At 39.0% G+C, this 20,962-nt stretch overlaps 1 protein-coding gene across 1 annotated transcript in view; it reads left to right on the plus strand.

Moving 5' to 3' along the window:
* The window catches only part of CNOT2 (CCR4-NOT transcription complex, subunit 2), a 184,307-nt gene that overhangs the window by 110,863 nt on the left and 52,482 nt on the right, over nt 1-20,962 (plus strand). The window contains exon 3 of the mRNA XM_006859551.1: nt 17,093-17,215. Coding sequence (XP_006859613.1) covers nt 17,093-17,215 — 123 coding nt within the window. The remainder of the gene's footprint in view (nt 1-17,092; nt 17,216-20,962) is intronic.

The following is a 20,962-nucleotide window of genomic DNA, read 5'->3' on the forward strand; positions in this document are numbered from 1 at the left end:
TTTTCCAATTCATACACAGATTGTTTCATAATATTGACTGCAATGCCTACATTGTGTCAGCACTTTCCCTGTTTCCTCCCTGGGTTTCCTGTTTTCTCTCATTCAGAATTGTTGCCCTTCTGGTCTTGCACAGTTGGCTTTTCTAAAGAGCATATTTTTTATGGTGTGGTCCATTTTATATGTCTATTTATTATTTGGCTGAAAGGTGGCGTTTGGGAGTATCTTGAGTTTCAAGTTAGGTTGTCTTAGGTCAGTAGTCCTGGAAGTTTCTTCAGTATCTTTCAGACTGGTCTTTTTTCTTTTCTTTTCAGTTTAAATTTTGCTCTTTATTACCCATTCTAACTGGACCTTCTAGCGTGGACTGTTTTGTTTATTGAGCACCATCTAGTTCTTATGTCATCCTAGTGTGACACTGAGGGTTAATGCACTGGACTTCAAGGTTGGTTTGAGCCACAAGATCTGTGGTTCAAGCTCACCTGCCGCTCCTAGGAAACTCTATTCAGGATCTCAATGAGTCGGAACCAACTTGACAGCCCTTAACAACAACAATAGTTCTTCTGGTCTCAGACTAGAAGAGGTGGTGCTTTGTTGTGCTGTGAGTCCTATGAACTCATTGCTTGCATGAATCTTTAAACTTCTGCATTCTTCTTTGCTCCAGATGGGAAGAGACCAATAGTTACTTCTGGATGTCCATGCACAAGCTTTTAAGACCCCAGATGCTACTAACCAGATCACGATAGAGAACTTGATCTTCATGAATTCTGTTTGCCAATTGATCTAGTTATGCCTCCAGATTGATAGTGATGGTTCTGTGCCGTGGAATCGGTTCTGACTCTATAGCGACCCTGTACAGGGTTTCTGAAGTCGTAAATCTTTACGGGCCTCAAGATTACTGGTCCTTACATCTTAAAGTACAGTATTCCTGTTGTCTAAGGAGCTATATTACATATGAATATATGTGCAGCATTTGTAAGCACTTGTTTAAAAATTTGGAGCATGGTGGCTCTAGGATAAGCACTGGATTGCAAACCACAAGGTTGGCTGTTTGAGCCCATCAGCTACTCTGCAGGAGAAGGATAAGGTTTCCTGCTTCCATAAAGATTTATAGCCTCTGAAATTCTGTACAGGGCTGCTGTGTTTTGAACCGCCTTGCCGGCACTTAGCAACATGTAGAAAAATTCACAGCCATATCTATACAAGTTTTCAGGTGTATTACCATATAACCTCCTTCACTTATTTAGCATACATATTTATATCTATGTAATGGTTTGTTGTTATGTGCCATGGAGTCAGTTCCGACTCATAAGCTACTCAAAGGGTTTCCGAGGCTGTCAATCTTTACAGAAGCAGAAAGCCTCGTTTTCTCCCACGGAATAACTGGTTGTTTCGGACTGCTGACCTTGAGGTTAGCAGCCTGACTTGTAACCACTAAGCTTCCAGAGCTCCTTGGAAAGCTTCATTACCCTCACTTAAATAAATATCTATGTAACTACTCATAAATTGGAGTCCTGGTGTGGCACTGTGGGTTAATGCACCAGACTGCAAAGCCGTTTGAACTGCAAGGTTGGCGGTTCAAGCTCACCAGCTGCTCCTTGGAAGCCCTATTCAGGGTCGCTATGTGTCGGAATTGGCTGCATGGCACTTGGCAACAACTCTCAAATTATTATTACTGCTGTTGCATGATTGTGTTTACCGTAGCTGACTCTTACTGTCTTTCCTTATCTTGGTAACATTGTACCAACCTCCTCCATATTTGTTCCCTTTCTGTTTACCACAATTAACACTTGTATACTATCTAGTTGCTAATCCGTCCACCTCTGGTAACCATTAAAGAATGTTACTTTCTGTGTGTAAACTTATCCTTGATTTTTTTTTTTTTTTGATACCTCTTACAGTGTTACTGTTAAAGGAGCTCTGGTAGCATTAACTCTTTATTGTTTGGCTGAAAATTAAGCCACTGAGGTAAGTTCCAGGCTGGATTCCACCAATAAACCTGTTTTTGTTGTTGTTGTTGCTTTTTGTGAATTGAGTGAAGGTTTATAGACAAGATAATCAGTTTTACACTTGAGAAATCATACACTTTGTTTCATCTCAATGACTGCAATCCCTTTTATGCAGCAGGAGTTATCCTGTTTATTCCATGTGGTTCTTTTTTGCATTCCATTCCCATTCCCATCCCCCTCCCTTCGCAACTTTGTGCTTAGGTAATGCTGAATGATTGACCATTCCATGTTGAGCTTACTTACATTACTAGTTTTGTTATCCCCCTATCTAACCATCTGCTGCTTGGCTGATAATTGGGCCATGAGAAGTGGGTTACTTTCCATACCTGAAGGATGATCCAGAGCCATAGTCTCAGGTCTCTTCAGTCTCTTTCTGACGAGTAAACCTGGGCTTACTTGTTTTATTTTTTAAATTTTGAGTTGTGCTCTATGTAGTCTTTTTATTCTCTCCAGGACTGTCTAATATGATCGCTTTCAGAGCAGTTAGTAGTAGTAGTTGGGCACCTTCTAGTTCTGGTCTAAGAATCCTGGAACATGCAACATTGGATTAATTGATTCCAGAGCTCTTCAATTCTTGTGATTCTTCTTTGTTGCACATATGGAGAGACCAATCTTATGTGGCTACTCAACAGCTTTTAAGATCCCAGATGCTACTAAACAGGATGCAGAACATTGTCTCTGTGGACTATGTTATGCCAACTGACCATGGTATTCCCTGAGACTATTGTTTCCATCTTTTTTCTTTATTATAAAAAATTCTGCAGTGAACACTAGTATGGTGGTGGTATACTGTCAAGTCAATTCTGGCTCATAGGGACCCTGAATAGGGTTTCCAAGGCTGCCAAGCTGTACGGGAGCAGAAAAAGTCATCTTCCACCTGTAGAGCAGCTGGTGGATTTGAACTGTCAACTCTGCTTGCACTTAGCAGCACAACACATAACCCATTACACCACCAGGGCTTCTTAAACCTGAGTACACACGTATCTATCGATTTGTGTCATAGCTCTTATTTTGCTAGGATATATACCTAGAAGCACGATAGTCCCATGAGTATATGCAACCCCATAAATAGCATATAAGAGTTTCAGTCTCTCTGTAGCCTCATCAGCATTTGTTACTCTGTTTTTTGATCAGTGCTGTTATTGATGAGGTGAGATTTCATCTCGTTTTAGTTATTGTAACTGATGGTCTGTTCCAGTTAACCTCGTCATGTTTTGGTTGATGTTGGGCTTCTCCGTTGTCTCTTCCCAGATGTGATCAATTTGATTTCTGTGTATTTTACATCTGAAGAGGTCCAGGTGTACAGTGCTTTTATGTTGCTTAAGAAAGATTATCTGTAAAACGTTTTAAGTTGTTTGTTGGTCTTGCAAAATTCTATCATGCGATCTCCAACATGGTTCCTATCATCATGGGAATATTTTCCTACTACTGATCACATTCCAATCACTAGTAATTATCAATGCATCTTGATTACATGTTTGATCGTTTCTAAAGTGAAAAAGTTGGTAGAGTTTTCAATTTCATCATCACTAGTTTTAGTGATTGGTGTATAAATTTGAAAAACAGTGATTTGAATAACTGGTCTTCCTTGTTGTGGCTAAGTGTCATTGAATCAATTCTGAATCATAGTGATCCTTGTATAGGGTTTCCGAGAATAGCTGGTGGGTTTGAATTGCTGACTTGAAGGTTAGCAGTCCAGTGCTTGTCCTGAAGTGTACAGGCGTTATCCTATCACACACAGCGTTATACTTCAAGACAGATACTGAAATGTTCTTTCTCACAATGAATGCAACACCATTCCTCCTGGTTCTATGATGCTGTGATATGGTCTTTCTAATACAATAAATGTATAACGAATAGCCTGAATATGACTAGAGTAGATCTAAGAAAAGATAAAGTATAGAATTTCTAATTCATGTGACTGAATCCAGGGCATGGAAATAAATAAAAACACTTAATTCTATGGTTTTAGAAATGCAAAATGCCCAGTAAGTGATCTATTTGTCTTAATGAATACTGAAAAAAAGAAAAACAGGTAGCAATTTATATACACAGGAAACATATAATTCTGTGATTTTAGCAGAAACCTAGGGGCATAATAAACATGCCCACAGTTATTATTTAGAGAGTAATTAAATAATGGCAAAGTCCTTTTCAAGGATCACAAAAATATTTTGAGAGACATGATCTGAAAAACCTAGGTTGAGTAGGCACACAAGGTAAAGAGGGAGTATTACTCTTCCTTAATATGCAAATCATTCCTAGAAATTTGGTGTCTGAAGCGGCTTTCCTTAGGTAATATTCCTGAAGGTGTCATGTATACCATTCCTTAATATTTGCCAAATATCTACATATTCTCTTAAGAAATGTTACTAAAGATTGTATGTTCTATCAGATTTCATCATAATTTTTCTTATCAGTTTAACTTTGATCTAGGAAGAGTATGCTAATACTTCATCATGAAGAAACAGATTTTATGGTTTTCTAAAATCTAAAAATGCATCATTTTCATGTCAAAACACTAATCATTCAAAAAGTACCTAAGATCATATACCAGGAGAAAAAGGAATAGCCAGAAACATCACCATAGAAAGCTTGTAAGTCCGTCTTCAGCCTGTAACTGATTGGAATACCTAAAATGGGGCTAGAACTTGCCCAATGAAGGAGGCCTCCCTGTGGAGCCTTTGCATTGTATAAGACCATAGGTGGAATCCTGAACCCTATCCAGAATCTTCTGAGATGGGAAATTTCCACTTGAATGGACAAGCAGCCCAATCTGGAGTGGCTAGAAGAACAGAAGATAGTTCTTGAAAAAGAGACCAGCAGAAAAAAATAGCGCCAGTCTAGTTGACTTCTACAAGAACAAGCAAGTTGTTTGCCCAGGAGCCATCAAAGCAAGTGGTCAGGTTCCTTCAGGCAAACCCCCTTCCAAGACTAAGACTCAAAGGGGAATATACAATCAGGCATATGGTCTGACTATTGACCATGTTGATGGAAAGTGGGGGGAAAACAGCAATGAAGTTGTGAGCTAAGTCCAACCACGTTCAATAGACTCTTATGAACCTGGATTGAGACCTGGTTGGCCAGCAGTATGTCAAGCCCTGGGGACTCCTGGTCCCAGAGACAATGACATGGCCACAGAGGACTAGAGTGAAGAGTGAAGGATTCAGCTGATGTGACTTGAGGGGAGATGCACAAAAACACCCATACTTGCACATAGTACCCACTTGACCAGTCTTCAATGGCTGGATGATCAGAACTTGACTAGAAGAAGAAAGAAGAGGAAAAAAAGAGTAATCTGCTATAATTTGATGAACTTGACCTACATGTATGGATGTAGTAGCTCAAAAGAGGGAACAAATCTTTACAGCAAGGATCATTCCCATAACCCCTAGATAGACAGGGTTGACAGGAATGGGCAACTTAGACGCAAAATGGGTCCGGGGGTGGGTGGGGCTAGGACTGGACACAAAGGCAAGAAGTGACTGGCTTACAAGCTCTCAAGAGGAAACCTAGATCCAGAGGGTGCAGGGGAAGATAGAATCTCCACTGAGTGGTTTCCAATCTGTCGGGATGGGGTTGATGAAAGGAGATGGGGATATGACTGTTGTGGTACAATAGTGAATAACTGCTATCAGGACTATTGGGTGACAATGTAAAGGTAGATGTTTTATAACAAAAGGAGGGGAGTGGTTGACTTTGCAGTCCAGGAGAGGAGGTCCCTGGGACCATCAAGGGAGAAGAGTGGAGTGCAGGACCTACCCAGAGAAGCAGTGACACCAGAGATGGAGGCAGAGATGATGACATGGAGAGATGGAGCAGCTGGGTACACTGGACTCCGGGAGGGAGAGGGGCTGTGTGTTGATGGGCATGGGGCGGGGGGGCAGACTTGGCGGGGTGTACCCTTTGGTTGTTTGATGATGCATGGAGGGGACTGTAATCACAGCAGTGAAACAATATATGATAGGATGAATGTAGAGCTAATGTTCTCCCATGTAAACTCTCACATAATTCACAATAAAAACTTAAAAAAACAAAAAAACAAAGATCATATACCAACTAAACATGTGAGAAGAATGGTAGACTTTAGAGCAATAGGAAATTAAAGAGTTGAGAACTCACGTAATAGGGCCTAGAGTTAGTAACACTTTAACCTCAAATATTAGGATGGACTTCTGATGTGGCTCTGTTGGATACGCACTGGACTGGATAACCACAAGGTCAGTGGTTCAAATCCACCAGGTGCTCCTTGGACACCCTGTACAGGGTTACCATGAGTTATAACTGCAAGGCACTTAACAACAACAACATTAGGGTGTAAAATTATAATACAAAACGACATATAAGGGTACTTCAAAAATTAATTTCATTTTTTCATGAACTGTTTGAAGCTCACTTGTATAAAACTAGATAAACATCTAAGTTAGATAGTAAATTTATATAAATACAAAACAAATCCTGTAAGTATAAGTGACATTTTGATGAGGGTGAATATCTTCTAGAACTCTTAAGCAACAGAGAAATAGATCTAATAAAAAGTAAAAGAGGAAGGGAATATGAATATATATACTGAGTAAAAATTTAAACATGTTTTAGTGGAAGAAATTGGATCTATGGCTTACTTGGCTGGAGGATTGCTAAGTATGTATCTGTAAGACTAAACAAACCCCTAGATGTTAAGAGAAACTGTTAAGGATTCTGTATTTTGAATACCTATTTTGAGACCTGAAATGCCAAATACTTGGTGCCCCAATCATCTCTGAAGAAATTCTGGTAGTCAAAGGCCATAGTGTGGGAGAAAGTTGAAGACTTTCTACTCCCACAAAGATTTATAACTGACTTGATAGCACTTAACCATACCAGACCACAATAAACTCTGTATTTTCAGAGTGTAATTATGAATGCATTGTTATGTGCCAAAGAAACTATAAATCACATCTTTCAGAATTATATGGAAAAAAATACCTGGGAAGACTGAACAACAAATAATTTTGAAAGATTCCTAAGAAGCAAGAGTCTCATCCCAAAGTGTAGTAAACAAAGCTGTGAAAACCATACATGCCTCCACAATTACTTCTAAAAATCAGGCATTAAAAAAAAATTCAATAAAATGTACCTGAAAACACAAAAACAGCAAAATATAAACTAGATAACTGGGACCTTTTACAAATTAAATACTTAAGTTCCATCAAAAGACTTCACAAAGAGTAAATATGGGAAATTGGGGGAGAGGGGAAATGGCAATATGTATCTAAACCTTAGAAAACTTCCAACTAATCAACAGAAAGACAAACAATCCAGTTTAAAAATAGGCAAAGAACACAAGCAGACATTTCATGATAGAAGTCATTCAGTCAGCAAATAAACACATGAAGAAATGCTCATAATCATTAGTCATGAGACTGATACAGTGATAAGTAAAATGAGATGAAGTCCACCTCATCAGTAATGTCACTGATCAAAATCTGATCCTTGTTTATGCCAATTTCCAAGAAACGTGACCAGGCAGATGTGGAAATCACCAAGTGATATCATTAATATCACATGCAATTAAATTGTGCTGAAGATAATTTAAAAACAATTACAGTAGTACTTCGAAAGGTAGCTGCAAGATATTCAGGCTGGATTCAAAAGAGGATGTGGAACAAGGAATGTCTTTGTTGATATCAGACGGATTTTGACTGAAAGCAGAAAATGCCAGGAAGATGTTTACTTGTTCTTTGTTGGCTATGCAAAGGCATTAGACTGTGTGGATCATAATACAAACTATATTGCAAAGAATGGCTATTCCAAAACGCTTGATTGTGCTCATGAGGAGACTACATAGACCAATAGGCAGTCATTAGAAATCAGTGCATCAGAATTGTATTACTTGTTCAATCAATTGTTGTTATGTGCCATCAAGTGGTTTCTAACTAATAGCTACCCTGTATAGGGTTTCCTGAGGAGCTCTGGTAGCTTAGTGCTTACGAATTGGGCTGCGAGACGCAAGGTCAGCAGTTCGAAAGTACCAGCTGTTCCGGCGAGAAAGATGATGCTTTCTGCTCCTGTAAAGATTTACAGCCTTGGAAACCCTGAAGAGGGTTGCTATGAGTCAAAACCGACTCCACAGCACATAGCAACAACAACAATAGGGTTTCCAGGGAGTTCTGGTGTGGCACTCTGAGTTAATGTACTGGACTGCAAAATCAGTTTGAAATGTAAGGTTGGCAAATCAAGCTTACCAGTCAGTCACTCTTAAGAAACCCTACACACAGTTGCTATGGGTCGGAACCAACTCAGCGGCACTTAAAAACATAGGGTTTCCAAAGGGTGACTAGTGAATTTGAACTGCCAACCTAGCGGTTCAAACTGATCTTGTGGTTGAACGAATATCATACAGCAACCCCCAGGACTCCATGCTGAGCAAATAATGAATGGTTTAATGTGGTTATTGTGAGCTTCTACCATGGCATACTGTGCCCAGGGCCAAAAGTGCAGAAATTGATGGTGCAGCCCATCAACCTTATTATCTTCAGTTACTTGTAAAATAGATCCCAGATTCAGGTGTAGCTGTATGAGCAAGTGAATATATAGCCATAGAGGGCTGTTTCAGGTTTTGATGAGTTTATGAACCTTGTATTAGGTAGTACAGAAGAGATTCATTCTAAAACAAAGTCAAGCAAACAACTGGGTTGAATCATGTTGAAAAGAAATTGTATTACTCTGCTACAAATTAATATCCAACTAGTATCCAGCTAGAAATGATCAATAAAGTGAGAAGTTGATGAGGGTAACAACTTTACTCCCCCCCCCTTTAGATGTCCTTTATTAATGACTATAGTTCTAAAACATGTTTATATTGTTCTCATTAACATTATGCTATTATCAGATCACAGTCAATCCTGTAGAGTTGTCTTTATTAAAAAACATTGTGGCGTTGTGGGCCAATATGCTGGACTGCAAAGTTGGTTTGAACCACAAGGTTCAAACCTCATCATGGTTCAAGCTCATCAGCCACTTCTTGAAAACCCTAAATAGGGTCTGTATGGGTCAGAACCCATCTGATGGCGCTTAACAACAATGACATTGTTTCTTTCTAAAATAATAATAATATAATGAATGATAGATACCAGTTACATGAAGTCATCCCAACAAAGGTGCTTATAAGCTTTAACACATTTTTCACGTAGATTAATTATAGTTGCCATAACCAAACCATTTGATTCATAACTTAACTAAGGCTACTGGATTCTCAGTTACATGTTGAAGATGTGACCTTTCTATTTCATCTTCCCCTCTTACTAACTTGTTTTCAGCTTTATAGCAACAAAATCTTTTCAGAGATACAGTAGGTGAAGAGGTCACAGAAACTATACAGTTAAGAGTGGGAAATGGAGACTCAGGCAAGATGGCAGACTACAGATGTGTACTACATGAACTCTACTACAAATGTGATGGTAGTTATGTGCCATGGAGTTGGTTCCAACTCATAGTGACCTTGTATAGGGTTTCTGAGGCTGTATATCTTGATGGGAGCAGAAAGCCTCATCTATCTCCTATGAAATGGCTGGTCGTTTTGAACTGTTGACCTTGAGGTTAGCAGCCCAACTGGTGACCTCAACGCTACCGGATACACAAGACACGAAAGAGACACAGATGAAATTTTTGGTATTTTGAACTTCAGAAGAAATGTTAGAGAGTTGTATGGAGTGCTTGCTGGATGAGAAGCTAAGCAGGGATGTCAAGAGAGAGAGGCTGACTGGTGAACCAATGGCTAGATGCAGCTTGCCCATCTTGTGAACAGTTTTGGCAGCAGCCGGAGGCGTAGCAGAGCAGATTTGTATGAGTGACAGCAAAGGTGCAATTTCTTTTTTTCTCCATGCTCCCCTGGTGACCAGAAGTGTGGCCAACTCCCACCCTCATCCACCCCAAGTCCAGTCCCTGCTCTCCGGGAGTTTGAAACCAAATGGTTGGGAACTATGCCGATGTGAGGTGGGAACCAGTTGTGCCACTTTGTTGCTAAGATTCAGGTGGGCTAAGCTCCAGACTTAGAAAACCCACAGATCCAGCAATCCAGTTTTTAACTTGTCACACTGCCCACAGAACAGAGAACTTCCACAGACACTGAAACCAGGTCTATCAAGCACATACTTCTGGATTGAGTGCCCTGAACATAGATAATACCTAGGCCAGTAGGAACTCCATCTAGGGTCAGGAACTCTGCTTTCACATCCCTTCCTCAACCACATCATGAGCTACTTGAATTGCAGGAGCCCCACAGAGATTCTCCCCTGAGACAACAAATTAAGTTCACATGAAGAAATAAGGGAGAATGGCTAGAACAAATGAGTAGGATGCAGAGACAAAACATTTCTGAGAAATAAAAGGTAGTGGAATTAACTCAAAAGAATGATAATTAGTACCTTCAAAGGGTCAATATCAAGATCTAGGAAAGCAAGAACAACACAGAAAAAACTTAAAAATTCAGAAAAACACTATGGGAACAAATAGACAAAAGGAATGCAGATTTTGAAAGAAATCCAGATCTCAGAAATGGGCAAAACATTGAAAAGCAAAGGAATAGATGCAAAGCAATGGAAGCCTGCATTAGTGAGCTTGAAGATAAATCTCTCAATACCAGCATGGTAAAAGAACAATCAGAAAAAAAGAAAAAAATGTCCAAGAAAGCTTAAGAATTACATGGTATACAATGAAGAGAAACAATTTATGAACAATTGGAATTCCAGAACAGGAAAAGACAAGCACAGAGAAAATTGTTGAAGAGTTGTTGGAAGAAAACTTACTTATGTTCATGAAAGATGAAAAGATAAGCATACAAGAAGCTGAATAAACCCCAAACAGGATTTTCTTTTAGATTCCAAAAGAAAATCACCAAACATAACATAATCAAACTACAAAATCAAAGACAAGGAAAGAATTCCTAAGAACAGCTCAGGAAAAACTCAAAGTTACCTGCAATGAATGGATAACGAGTAAGACTAAACTCCGATTTCTCAGCAGAAACCACGCAAGCAAGAAGGCAGGGGGATTACTTTTACAAAACTCTGAAAGAAAAAAATTGACAACCCAATAAATTTGTCCTTCAAATATGATGGCAAAATTAGAACATATCCTGAAAAACAGAAATGAAAGGAATTTGTCATGAGCAGACCAACTTTACAAAAAATGCTAAAGGGTGTTCTGTGGACTGAGAACAGCAGACAGCAACCTTGCTGTTGTTAGGTACCATCCTGTTGGTATTAGGTCATAGCGACCCTATGCGCAACAGAACGAAACACTGCCCGGCCCTGGGCCAACCTCACAATTGTTGCCACACTTGAGCACATTGATGCTGCCACATGTTTCTGTAATTATTCTGATTTCTTTGATTAACTTTGAGATTCTTTGTTTAAATATTGAGACTATCATATCTTAGTAATGTATAACTGTTGTTAAGTGCTGTCTTGTCGGTTCCGACTCATAGCAGCCCTGTATAGTTTCCATGGAGCAGTTGGTGGGTTTGAACTGCCGATCCTGCAGTTCAAATTGGCATTGTGGTCCAGTGCATTTTTCTGCTGTACCATGCCAGGACTACCCCAATGTATAACTAATCCAAACTGATGAAGAAGTAAACTTGGAAAATCTAGCCTATTCAGTACTTCCATTCTTCCTCCCAGATTAATTTAACTGTTTTATCTACTTCATTCTGAGGCTAGCTTTCTATTTTGGCAGGGGAGTGCCAGGCTGAGATATAGATCATTATTATAAGATAACTTATTTATTTAAAAAAATATATGTGGTGCATAGTTCTTACAAAATCAGGGGGAAATAAAATATCTTGACTAAACATTTTAAATCTATGTTCAAAATATTTTTAATATGTTACTTTTGATACATATATTCTTTCTAAATAAATTTTGATTTCTGTTTCTTCTTATATCCTTTTAACATTTATCATGAATTAGAAACTCGAGTGTTGCCAAAGTAAATGTAAGTTCATGATATGTGCTTGAAACGTTGAAACATTGTATCTACCAAAGATTCAAGCCAAGATTTTATATATGTAATGTAAAATAAAGTATGATTTGCTATTAAGCAAGTTATTTTTTTAAGTTTCCAACACCAAGTTGACTTTGATATACCTAGTATTAGGAGCTCTGGTAGCATAGTGGTTATGAGTCGGGCTGCTAACCACAAGATTAGCAGTTGGAAATTACCAGTTGTTCCGCAGGAGAAAGATAAGGCTTTGTGCTCCCGTAATGGTTTACAGCCTCAGAAACCCAATACAGAGTATTTATGAGTTGGAACTGACTCCATGGCACACCACCACCATACATAGTATAACCAATAACTTCAATGTAGTATTGACATACCTGCTTTAAAATCGATATAAATTGAGTTCTAGGTACTCTCTTTTCCAAAAGGAAAATGTCAGATTATGTCACTCTTAAACTGTTCCCACATCCACTATTGATTTCTCCTAATCCAGTCTTTCTTCAGGCCTGTAGGAGACTATATGACTTGGCCCTTATCAGTATCTGTGACTTCAATCCATACTGTTCTCAATTTAGCTAATGCTATTTGAACCATACCACTAAGGGTCTTGGAGTCCTGGTGTGGTGCTGTGGGCTAATGCACCGAACTGCAAAGTCGATTTGAACTGCAAGATCGGTGGTTCAAGCTTACCAGCCACTCCTTGGAAACCCTATACAGGGTTGCTCTGGGTCGGAACTGACTCAACGGCACTTAATAGCAACAACTCAGGGTCTTACTTTTCCCTCCGTACTGAATCTTTTCCTCTAGGTTTTTGCCTAATTGGTTTCCTTCTCTGTTTATTATCTCCCTATTTCCTCCCTCTCTGACTATTCTAAAATGTACCCTACTCCATCTCAGAATTCTGTATGGAATCGACTTTGTTGTTGTTAAATTCCATTGAGTTGGTTTTGACACATATCATAGGATTTCCAAGAAGCGGCTGGGGAATTTGAACTGCCAACCTTGTACTTAGCAGCCAGCACTACAATTTTGCCATAGATCAGAAAATTCTTCATCTGATTCTAGCACCCGTCCCTGGACTGAGTTGCATTTGGGGAATGATTACAGTCTTCTTTGCTTAAATTATATAAAGATAATTCGTATTTTCACTGATGTGCAGCCTTTTACATTATTTATAATTGCTGTGATGAAGCACCACAAGCCGAAGATGAAGTTCTCCCTCCTTCCGTCTCTCATACACACACACACACACACACACACACACACACAAACTGTGACCCTTTGAAAAATCTGATATTGATAGAATATTCATTATTTTCGTTGGTCTGAGACATTTCATATGCCTAGTTTTACTTAAAAAACACTAAAACCTCTGCATGGTATTAAGCATGAAGCTTTCTCTCCTCCTCCCATACAATTACTTTCAATTTTAGAATTCTAGGTTATAATTTATTTTGATGATGTTACAGAAGGATTGTCAAACATAAAAAGCTTACTTTGTATTCATTTAAGTTGATTTATGTGTGTAAAATTAGATAAATTATGTAAGTTTAATGCCATTTTTCCACATTTGTTCTTTGTTAGAATTAGAATTTAGTAGTAAAGGACCATAAAGGCATTTAAATATATTCCTTAAGTCTTGTAAAACAGACTTTTAAAATATCATATGAAATGAGTCTTAAAAAGATTTTTAAATGTTTTTTTGCCACCTTTTTTCTGATTGCTATTATTTTTAAGTACTGTTGAGTTGGTTGCTACTTACAGCGGCCCTGTTCCTCAGGTCCTTGGGTTCTGCAACATGCCTTAATGTCTAACAAAACTCAAGAGTTGTCCAAAAGAAATGGTTCACACAGTTATGGAGGCTGGCAAATCCCTAATCTATAGTTCACAGATCAGTCTCAGGAATCTTTTTACCTGTGTGTCAGATAGGACAGAAGTGCCACTAACTGGAGGGAGATCAGATGAAAAATCCAGGGCAGGACTGAAACCTTGTCCAAAGCAGCCTTTCAAATGGCAGTCAGACCATGCCCTTAGGGGAAACTAAAGATGGTACCTGAGTCACACTGTCTAATAAGTGGGGGCCTTTTTTTTTTTTTCCCATGATAACTTTTAGAACACTTTATTGGTATAGCTTTACCTCCACTTGCCACCATGGAGCTGTTGGTTCACTTTTTTTATTTTTATTGTGAATTATGTGTGTTTACATGGGAGAATATCAGTTTTATATGCATCCCATCCTATTTCATTTCATTACAATGATTACAATCCCTTCCATGCATCATCAAACAACCTAAGGGTACACCCTACAGGCCCGTCCCCCTGCCATCAGCACACAGCCCCTCTCGCTTCCTGAGTCCAGTGTCCCCAGCCACTCCATCTGTCCCTGTCATCATCTCTGCCTCCATTTCTGGTGTCACTGCTTCTCTGGGTAGGTCCTGCACTCCACTCTTCTCTCTTGATGGTCCCAGGGACCTCCGCTCCTGGACTGCAAAATCAGTCACTGCCCTCCTTTTGTTACAAAACATCTACCTTTACATTTCTGACCCTCACAGTCAGTTCTGATAGCAGTTATTCACTATTGTACTGCACAAGTCTTATCCCCATCTCCTTTCATTGGCCCCATCCCAACAGGTTGGAAATCATTCAGTGGAAAATCTGCCTTCCCTGCCCTGTCTGAAACTAGGTTCCCTCTTGAAAGCTTGTAAGCCAATCACTTCTTGCCTTTGTGTCACCCCTCCCCCCATTTTGGTAGCCAATGTCTAAGTTGCCCATCCCTGTCAACCCTGTCTGCCAAGCGGATGTGGGAATGATCCTCCCTGTAAAGATGTGTTCCCTCTTTTGAGCCACTTTCTTCATCCATACATATAGGTCAAGTTCATCAAATTACAGCAGATTACTCTTTTTTTCCTCTTCTTTCTTTTTCTAGTTGAGTTCTGATCATCCAGCCGTTGAAGCCCCGTCAAGTGGGTACTATCTGCAAGTATGGGTGTTTTTGTGCATCTCCTCTCAGGTCATATCAGCTGGACGCTTTGCTCTCCGCTCTAGTCTTCTGTGGCCATGTCACTGCCTCTGGGCCTGGGAGTCCCTGGGTCTTGCCATACTGCTGGCCAGCCAGGTCTTCACCTGGGTTCACTTGAGTCTATTGAATGTGATCGGACTTAGCTCCCAACTTCGTTGCTGTTTTCTCCACCTCTTCCCCTTATTGTGACCAATGTGGTCATCAGCCAGACCACATGCCTGCTCATGTATTCCCCTTGAGTCTTAGTCTTGGAAGTGGAAATGGGGGCCTTTTAAATACTTAGTTCCACTGTAATCTTAATCCTTCTTGTTGTTATCAAGTGCACTTGAGTTGATTCCCACACAGAGAGACACTGTACAGGCTTACCAAAGAGCGGTTGGTGAGTTTGAACTGCTGACCTTGTGGTTCAAACCAACCTTGTGGTCCAGTGCTTTATCCTACAGCACCACACCAGTATTCCTTGTTGTTGTTGTGAAGTGTTGTCGAGTTGGTTCCAACCCATAGCGACCCTGTATATGGTTTCTGAGGAGCAACTGGTAAGCTTGAACTGCTGACATTGCAATTTAAACCAACTTTTCAGTTCAGTGCATTAACCCTCAGTGCCACACCAGGACTTAATCCTTAGCCCCACCTCAGTCTTTACTCCTTGGTAACTCATTTCAAAATGGGCTTATAATTACAGGCATTAAGGCTAGGATTTACACTATATCACAAAATGGGTTAATTTGGCTAGAAAGGCCATGATAAACAATGAGTTGCCTTACAACTGCTTATTTGCATTTGAAAAGATTACTTTTATTCATAAATGTTCAAGACAGATTAATGGAAATCTTTGAAAATCTCAGCCCAAGATCGTTCCAACATTTCATTTTACTTCAAATTCCCAAGTACTGTTGAGGGGAAGATGCATTTAAACCTCTGTTAATTGTTAGTTTTGAAAACTTTGGAGGTCATCTTGAAAGACAATAAAACTTGTAGATTTAGTAATTGTCTTGATATGGCCTCAAAATCACAAGTGTTGGATTTTTTAAAGACTTAAACAGCAGTTAAGTAGTTACTTTATAGAAATCATAATTTGCATCTGTATTATGAGTGAAACAGTTGTCCTACTGTTGAGTGAGTACTTGTGGCTTGAAATAAAATTTCCAGTTCTTGTATAGCGCTCTAGAATAAGTCCTGGACTGCTACGTACAAGGTTCGTGGTTCAAACCTTGTACTTAGCAGCCTGGGGTTTATTGGAAACCCTGTACAGAGTTGCTGAGAATCAGAACTCACTGGCTTGTAACAACAATAACAACAATATTAGCTGATTTTTAAAATGCTGTATCTCAATTAAATTATGGTGATAGTGGTAGTTGTGTGCCACTGAGTTGGTTCTAATTCATAGTGACCCTGTACAGGGTTTCTGAAATTGAAATATTTACAGGAAATAGAAATCTCACCATTCTTCCATACACCAACTGGTAGATTTTAACTACTGACCTTAAGGTTAGTAGCCCAGTTCGTAATCCACTAAGTTACTTGGTCTTCTTAAATTATATTGTGGTTGTGTGCTAGCAAGGAGTTTCTGACTCATAGCAACCCTGGATCAGGTTTCTGAGACTGTAAATCTTTACAGGAGGTGAAAGCCTTATCTTTCTCCTGAAGCGTGCTGATTGATTCAGACTACTGACCTGTGGCTAGCAACCCAGCTCATAATCCACTATGCTACCAGAGCTCTTAAAGTATATTATAGGTGAAGATAACATTTACTGTAAAATCATTTTAGAAACAGATGGCCAGTATACTAATGTTGAAGATGTGTGCAAATATTTTTGAATTTGCCCCAAGCAAAAATTTTTTTAAAGTAAGTGGAACTGTTGCCCAAGATAGGCTTGAAAGTCTCTTTCTTTCAAGATCTGGACATAAATTTAATAGATACTGTGTTATTATAGTCAGGTTCATGATTTTATCACATGCCTAATTAGCCTTGAATTAATCTATTTCTATATCTTAGAAATGCTTTCTTCATTTTTGGTTTTCTACCTAGGGTCAAAGTAAAGCTGAACATTTTCTAAAATATTGCACTTGATAAAAGTAATATTTTTTTTAGGTGACAAACAGCATGTTTGGTGCTTCAAGAAAGAAGTTTGTAGAGGGGGTCGACAGTGACTACCATGATGAAAATATGTACTACAGCCAATCATCTATGTTTCCACATCGGTCAGAAAAAGATGTAAGTTCATCAGTTACATTGTGTTTACTTAATCTGTTTCAGGTTTCTGAAGAAGCAGCATATGAATTGAAGATTACTGTCTTTGACTGCTAGGCCCTACCCACAATAAGATGAGGAACTTACACTCTAGTTGGAAAAACGTAGCTGAATCTGTGATTGTCAAGTTGGAATATAGTACCACTGTAGGAAGTGCTCAAAGGCATAGAATAAGCATGGTGTAACTTCTGGACCATCTGTTTTGTTTGTTTTTAATTGGAGAACTGACTTGATATTTTTATATTTAAAAAATGTAGATACAGAATATCAAGCAGATTTGGGCACATTCAAAGAATAAATCTTAAAGAAAACATTACACCATATAATTGTATGGCTATAAGTCGTAGACCTCAGAGCACATCTCTTCCAGTTAGGGATGGTACGGTAGGAAAATTATTAAAGAAATATATTCAAAATATGGAAAATGATATATTATTGAACCATGAATTACTGTTTCAGAAGGCTAGTAGTTGTATAGGAGTCCCTGGATGGCACAGGTGATTAAGCACTTGACTGCTAGCCAAAAGGTTGGCAGTTTGAACCCACCCATAGGCACTGGGGAAGACAGGCCTGGTGATTTTGCTTCAAAAGGTCACAGCCATTGAAAACACTCATGGAGCAACAGTTCTGCTTTGGCATTACATGAGTCAGTCTCTTACTCGACAGCAGCCGACTTCGTTAGTTCAGTAATCCCAATACATAGAAAGACACAGCCAAGTTGTAATTAGCAGACTTATAAAATACTAAAAAATAAACTAGATTATTACTGTTTTCAAATTCTGATAAGCTACATCCTATATTCTATAGTCAAGCATGCTTTTACTTTATACCTGCCCAACTGTTTTTCAACTTTCACATTGTTGTAAATTCCTAATTCCTCTAGCTTTCTGAGCAGTCTTAAGTATTAACCTAATGAGATTCTTAATGACATTTAAAGCACTAATAAAGCTCAAAGATGGTTAACAAATATCCTTTTTCTTTAAATGTAATGTGTAGTAGCTTAATCTAGGATTGTTGTTGTTGTTAAGTGCAGTTGAGTCAATTCCGACCCGTAGCGAACCTGAATATGGTTTTCGATGAGCACCTGGTGAGTCTGGCTCATTCACCCACAGGGGCACACCAGGACTTCTAATCTAGTATTACATTAAGTTTCTTTTGTTGTTCTCTTTTGATGCCTCTCCACCCTTTTATTATTGAAAATTTGTGTCATTTGGCAACGTATTGTCAACTGCTTTATTAGGGCTCTCTTCAAATTATTTGTATGGTAGCTTTCCAGATCTAAATCATAGTGGCCTGGTATAGGGTTTTTAAGGAGGAGCTGATAAATTTCAACTGCAGACCTTTGTGTTCAAACCAATCTTGTGATCCAATGCTTATCCTAGGACTCCACAGCTGCCTGATGGAATCTTGTCATCTAATCAATTTGCTGTTTTACTACTGCCCTCCAAGCTATTTGTTGTAAATAATAATAAATAATTCTTTATGCAGTTTTCTCTGTTTAAACGTTGATCCTGTAAGTAAAGAATTTAAGATGTCTTTCTAGTAGCATCACTACAGAAACTAGTTTTTATGTATTGCATGTGGGTTGCTGTGATTGTATGAGGGTAAGTCAAAAACTATTGCTACTAGGATTCCAGTTCATACATGCTTGGGTTTATTCCAAACAAACCACGTTTAAACCTGTGTCTGCGATCAGTGCATGGCTGCAGACAAGCTCTCTCAGTAATAAGAGGGCATTTCAGAAAATTTGTGGAAAATGGTATCTTTTAATTTATATTTTTTCATAAACTTTTTGAAACCCCCTTGGGGGTAGGGTGCTCCAAACAGAACAGTGGGTTCTGAAAATATTTGCTGGGCCATTTAAATTCAAGGCAGAGAAATCTACTCAGAAGGTTATTGCAGCTGTGTTTTGAAGGACTCGGGGTGATCAAGGGAGCTTATTAGGAAGTTCTGAGAAAATGGAAAACTGCAGTGATGAGAAAAAGTCAGGAAAGTGCACCAAGAAATTTTTTTCCCCATCATGATAATAACATCTGTTCATTCTTCAAGGGGAGCAAGGACTGTCCTGCAAGATTTTGTTGGATAACCTTACTCCAGCTAATCTACAGCTTTGATATTGCATCTTCAGACTTCTTTTTGTTTCCAAGACTCAAAGAACATTGAAAAGGAAAACCATTTGGGTCCCACAAGGATGTCAAAATTGCAATTTTGAAGTGGTGTAAATTAAAGAGGACAGAATTATTGAGGGAAGGGTTCGAGAGATGGAAACACTACCTTCAGAAGTGTGTAGCGCTTTATATGAAGGGTATGTCAAGAAACAGTAGCTTCACATTTTGATATATTTTTATTTAATAGAGGTTTCTACAGTTGTTACAGCAATAATTTTTGACTTACCCTCATAGTAGGGAACATTAAGTTTGATGCAAAAGTTGTAGTGGAATATTATCAATTGAAAGAAATTATTCTAATTAGGAAGTTTGAAACTGAAATCTGAAAGTATGTGCAGAAAGACACTAATTTAATGACAGAGACACAATCTCTTTCCTGAAAAACAGATATTCTCTCTGACTAAGGTTTTCTTTAAATAAAATTATTGTATACAAATTATTCTATGCTCACACACATACACACATGTGTAAGTTCCTTACCATTTGAATTTATTTGTCACAGAAATAATACAGAATGATTTTTTCCACAAAACTTTTTTTTTAATACGTTAAGAAGATAATGTTGTTGTTAAGTACAGTGGAGTCGGTTCTGACTCATAGTGACCTTGCACAGGGAGCGGAAAGCCTCATCTTTCTCCTGCGGAATGGCTGGTAGTTTCGAACTGCCGACCTTGAGGTTAACAGCCCAATTCATAACCGCTACACTACGAGAGCTATTAAGACTTTGTACTCTGAAGCAGAAAAGGTACATGTTTTCATCCTGACTTTGCCTGTTAGCAAAAGCTGCTCTAAACTGCAAATTCTTCCTCTATAAAATTGGTATAATAGTCTAGTAACTGCCTCATAAGCTACTGCTACTGAAACTTTGGTCTTACTATAAAATAACAAGGAAATTATACAAACTAGAAAATTTACGGTGGTTTTGCGGGGTTCCAGCCTCGGAAACCGTGTACAGGGTTGCTATGAGTTGGTTCCGACTCCACGGCACATTACCACCACTATGCCTGGTCCCAAAAAAATGAATCAGCATTCTCCAGCTAACTGAGTTCAAAAATTTATTGCAGTCATCACACAGAATTCAAAACAATCCTCACAGTTAGGGGATAGATTAGGGAAGCTAACAGGTTAGAATTCAGGAGCAGAAATGCTTGGGGCATAGTTTTTCCAGTCAGGACAGTCTTTCTTTACCTGCTCCCACAGGTAGGCCTCTCTGCCCAGGCAACAAAGCTGATAAATACTCAGAGGCATTCTACTCCTCTATAAGCCTCAGACAAAAACCTCAGCCTAGCTTAATGGGTTAGCAAATGTAGTCCCCACCCCCAATTAAGTGCCTAGATGCACCCCACTCTACAAGCAAGCCAACTGCTTTGTCTTATGCTCTGGCTCTCGGTTCTGCACTGCTGGTCCTCTACTCTTCATCCAGTGTCACAACCTTTTGTCCTGGGTCAACGAGGTTCACTGTGCAAGGATCTCTGGGTCCAAATAATGTGCTCCACTTCTGGCTCTTCTTTGATGGTAATGAGATCCCCATTCCTGCCTCTGA

The sequence above is a fragment of the Chrysochloris asiatica genome, unplaced genomic scaffold (assembly GCF_000296735.1).
Source record: "Chrysochloris asiatica unplaced genomic scaffold, ChrAsi1.0 scaffold00033, whole genome shotgun sequence".
NCBI classification, from domain to species: Eukaryota; Metazoa; Chordata; class Mammalia; order Afrosoricida; family Chrysochloridae; genus Chrysochloris; species Chrysochloris asiatica.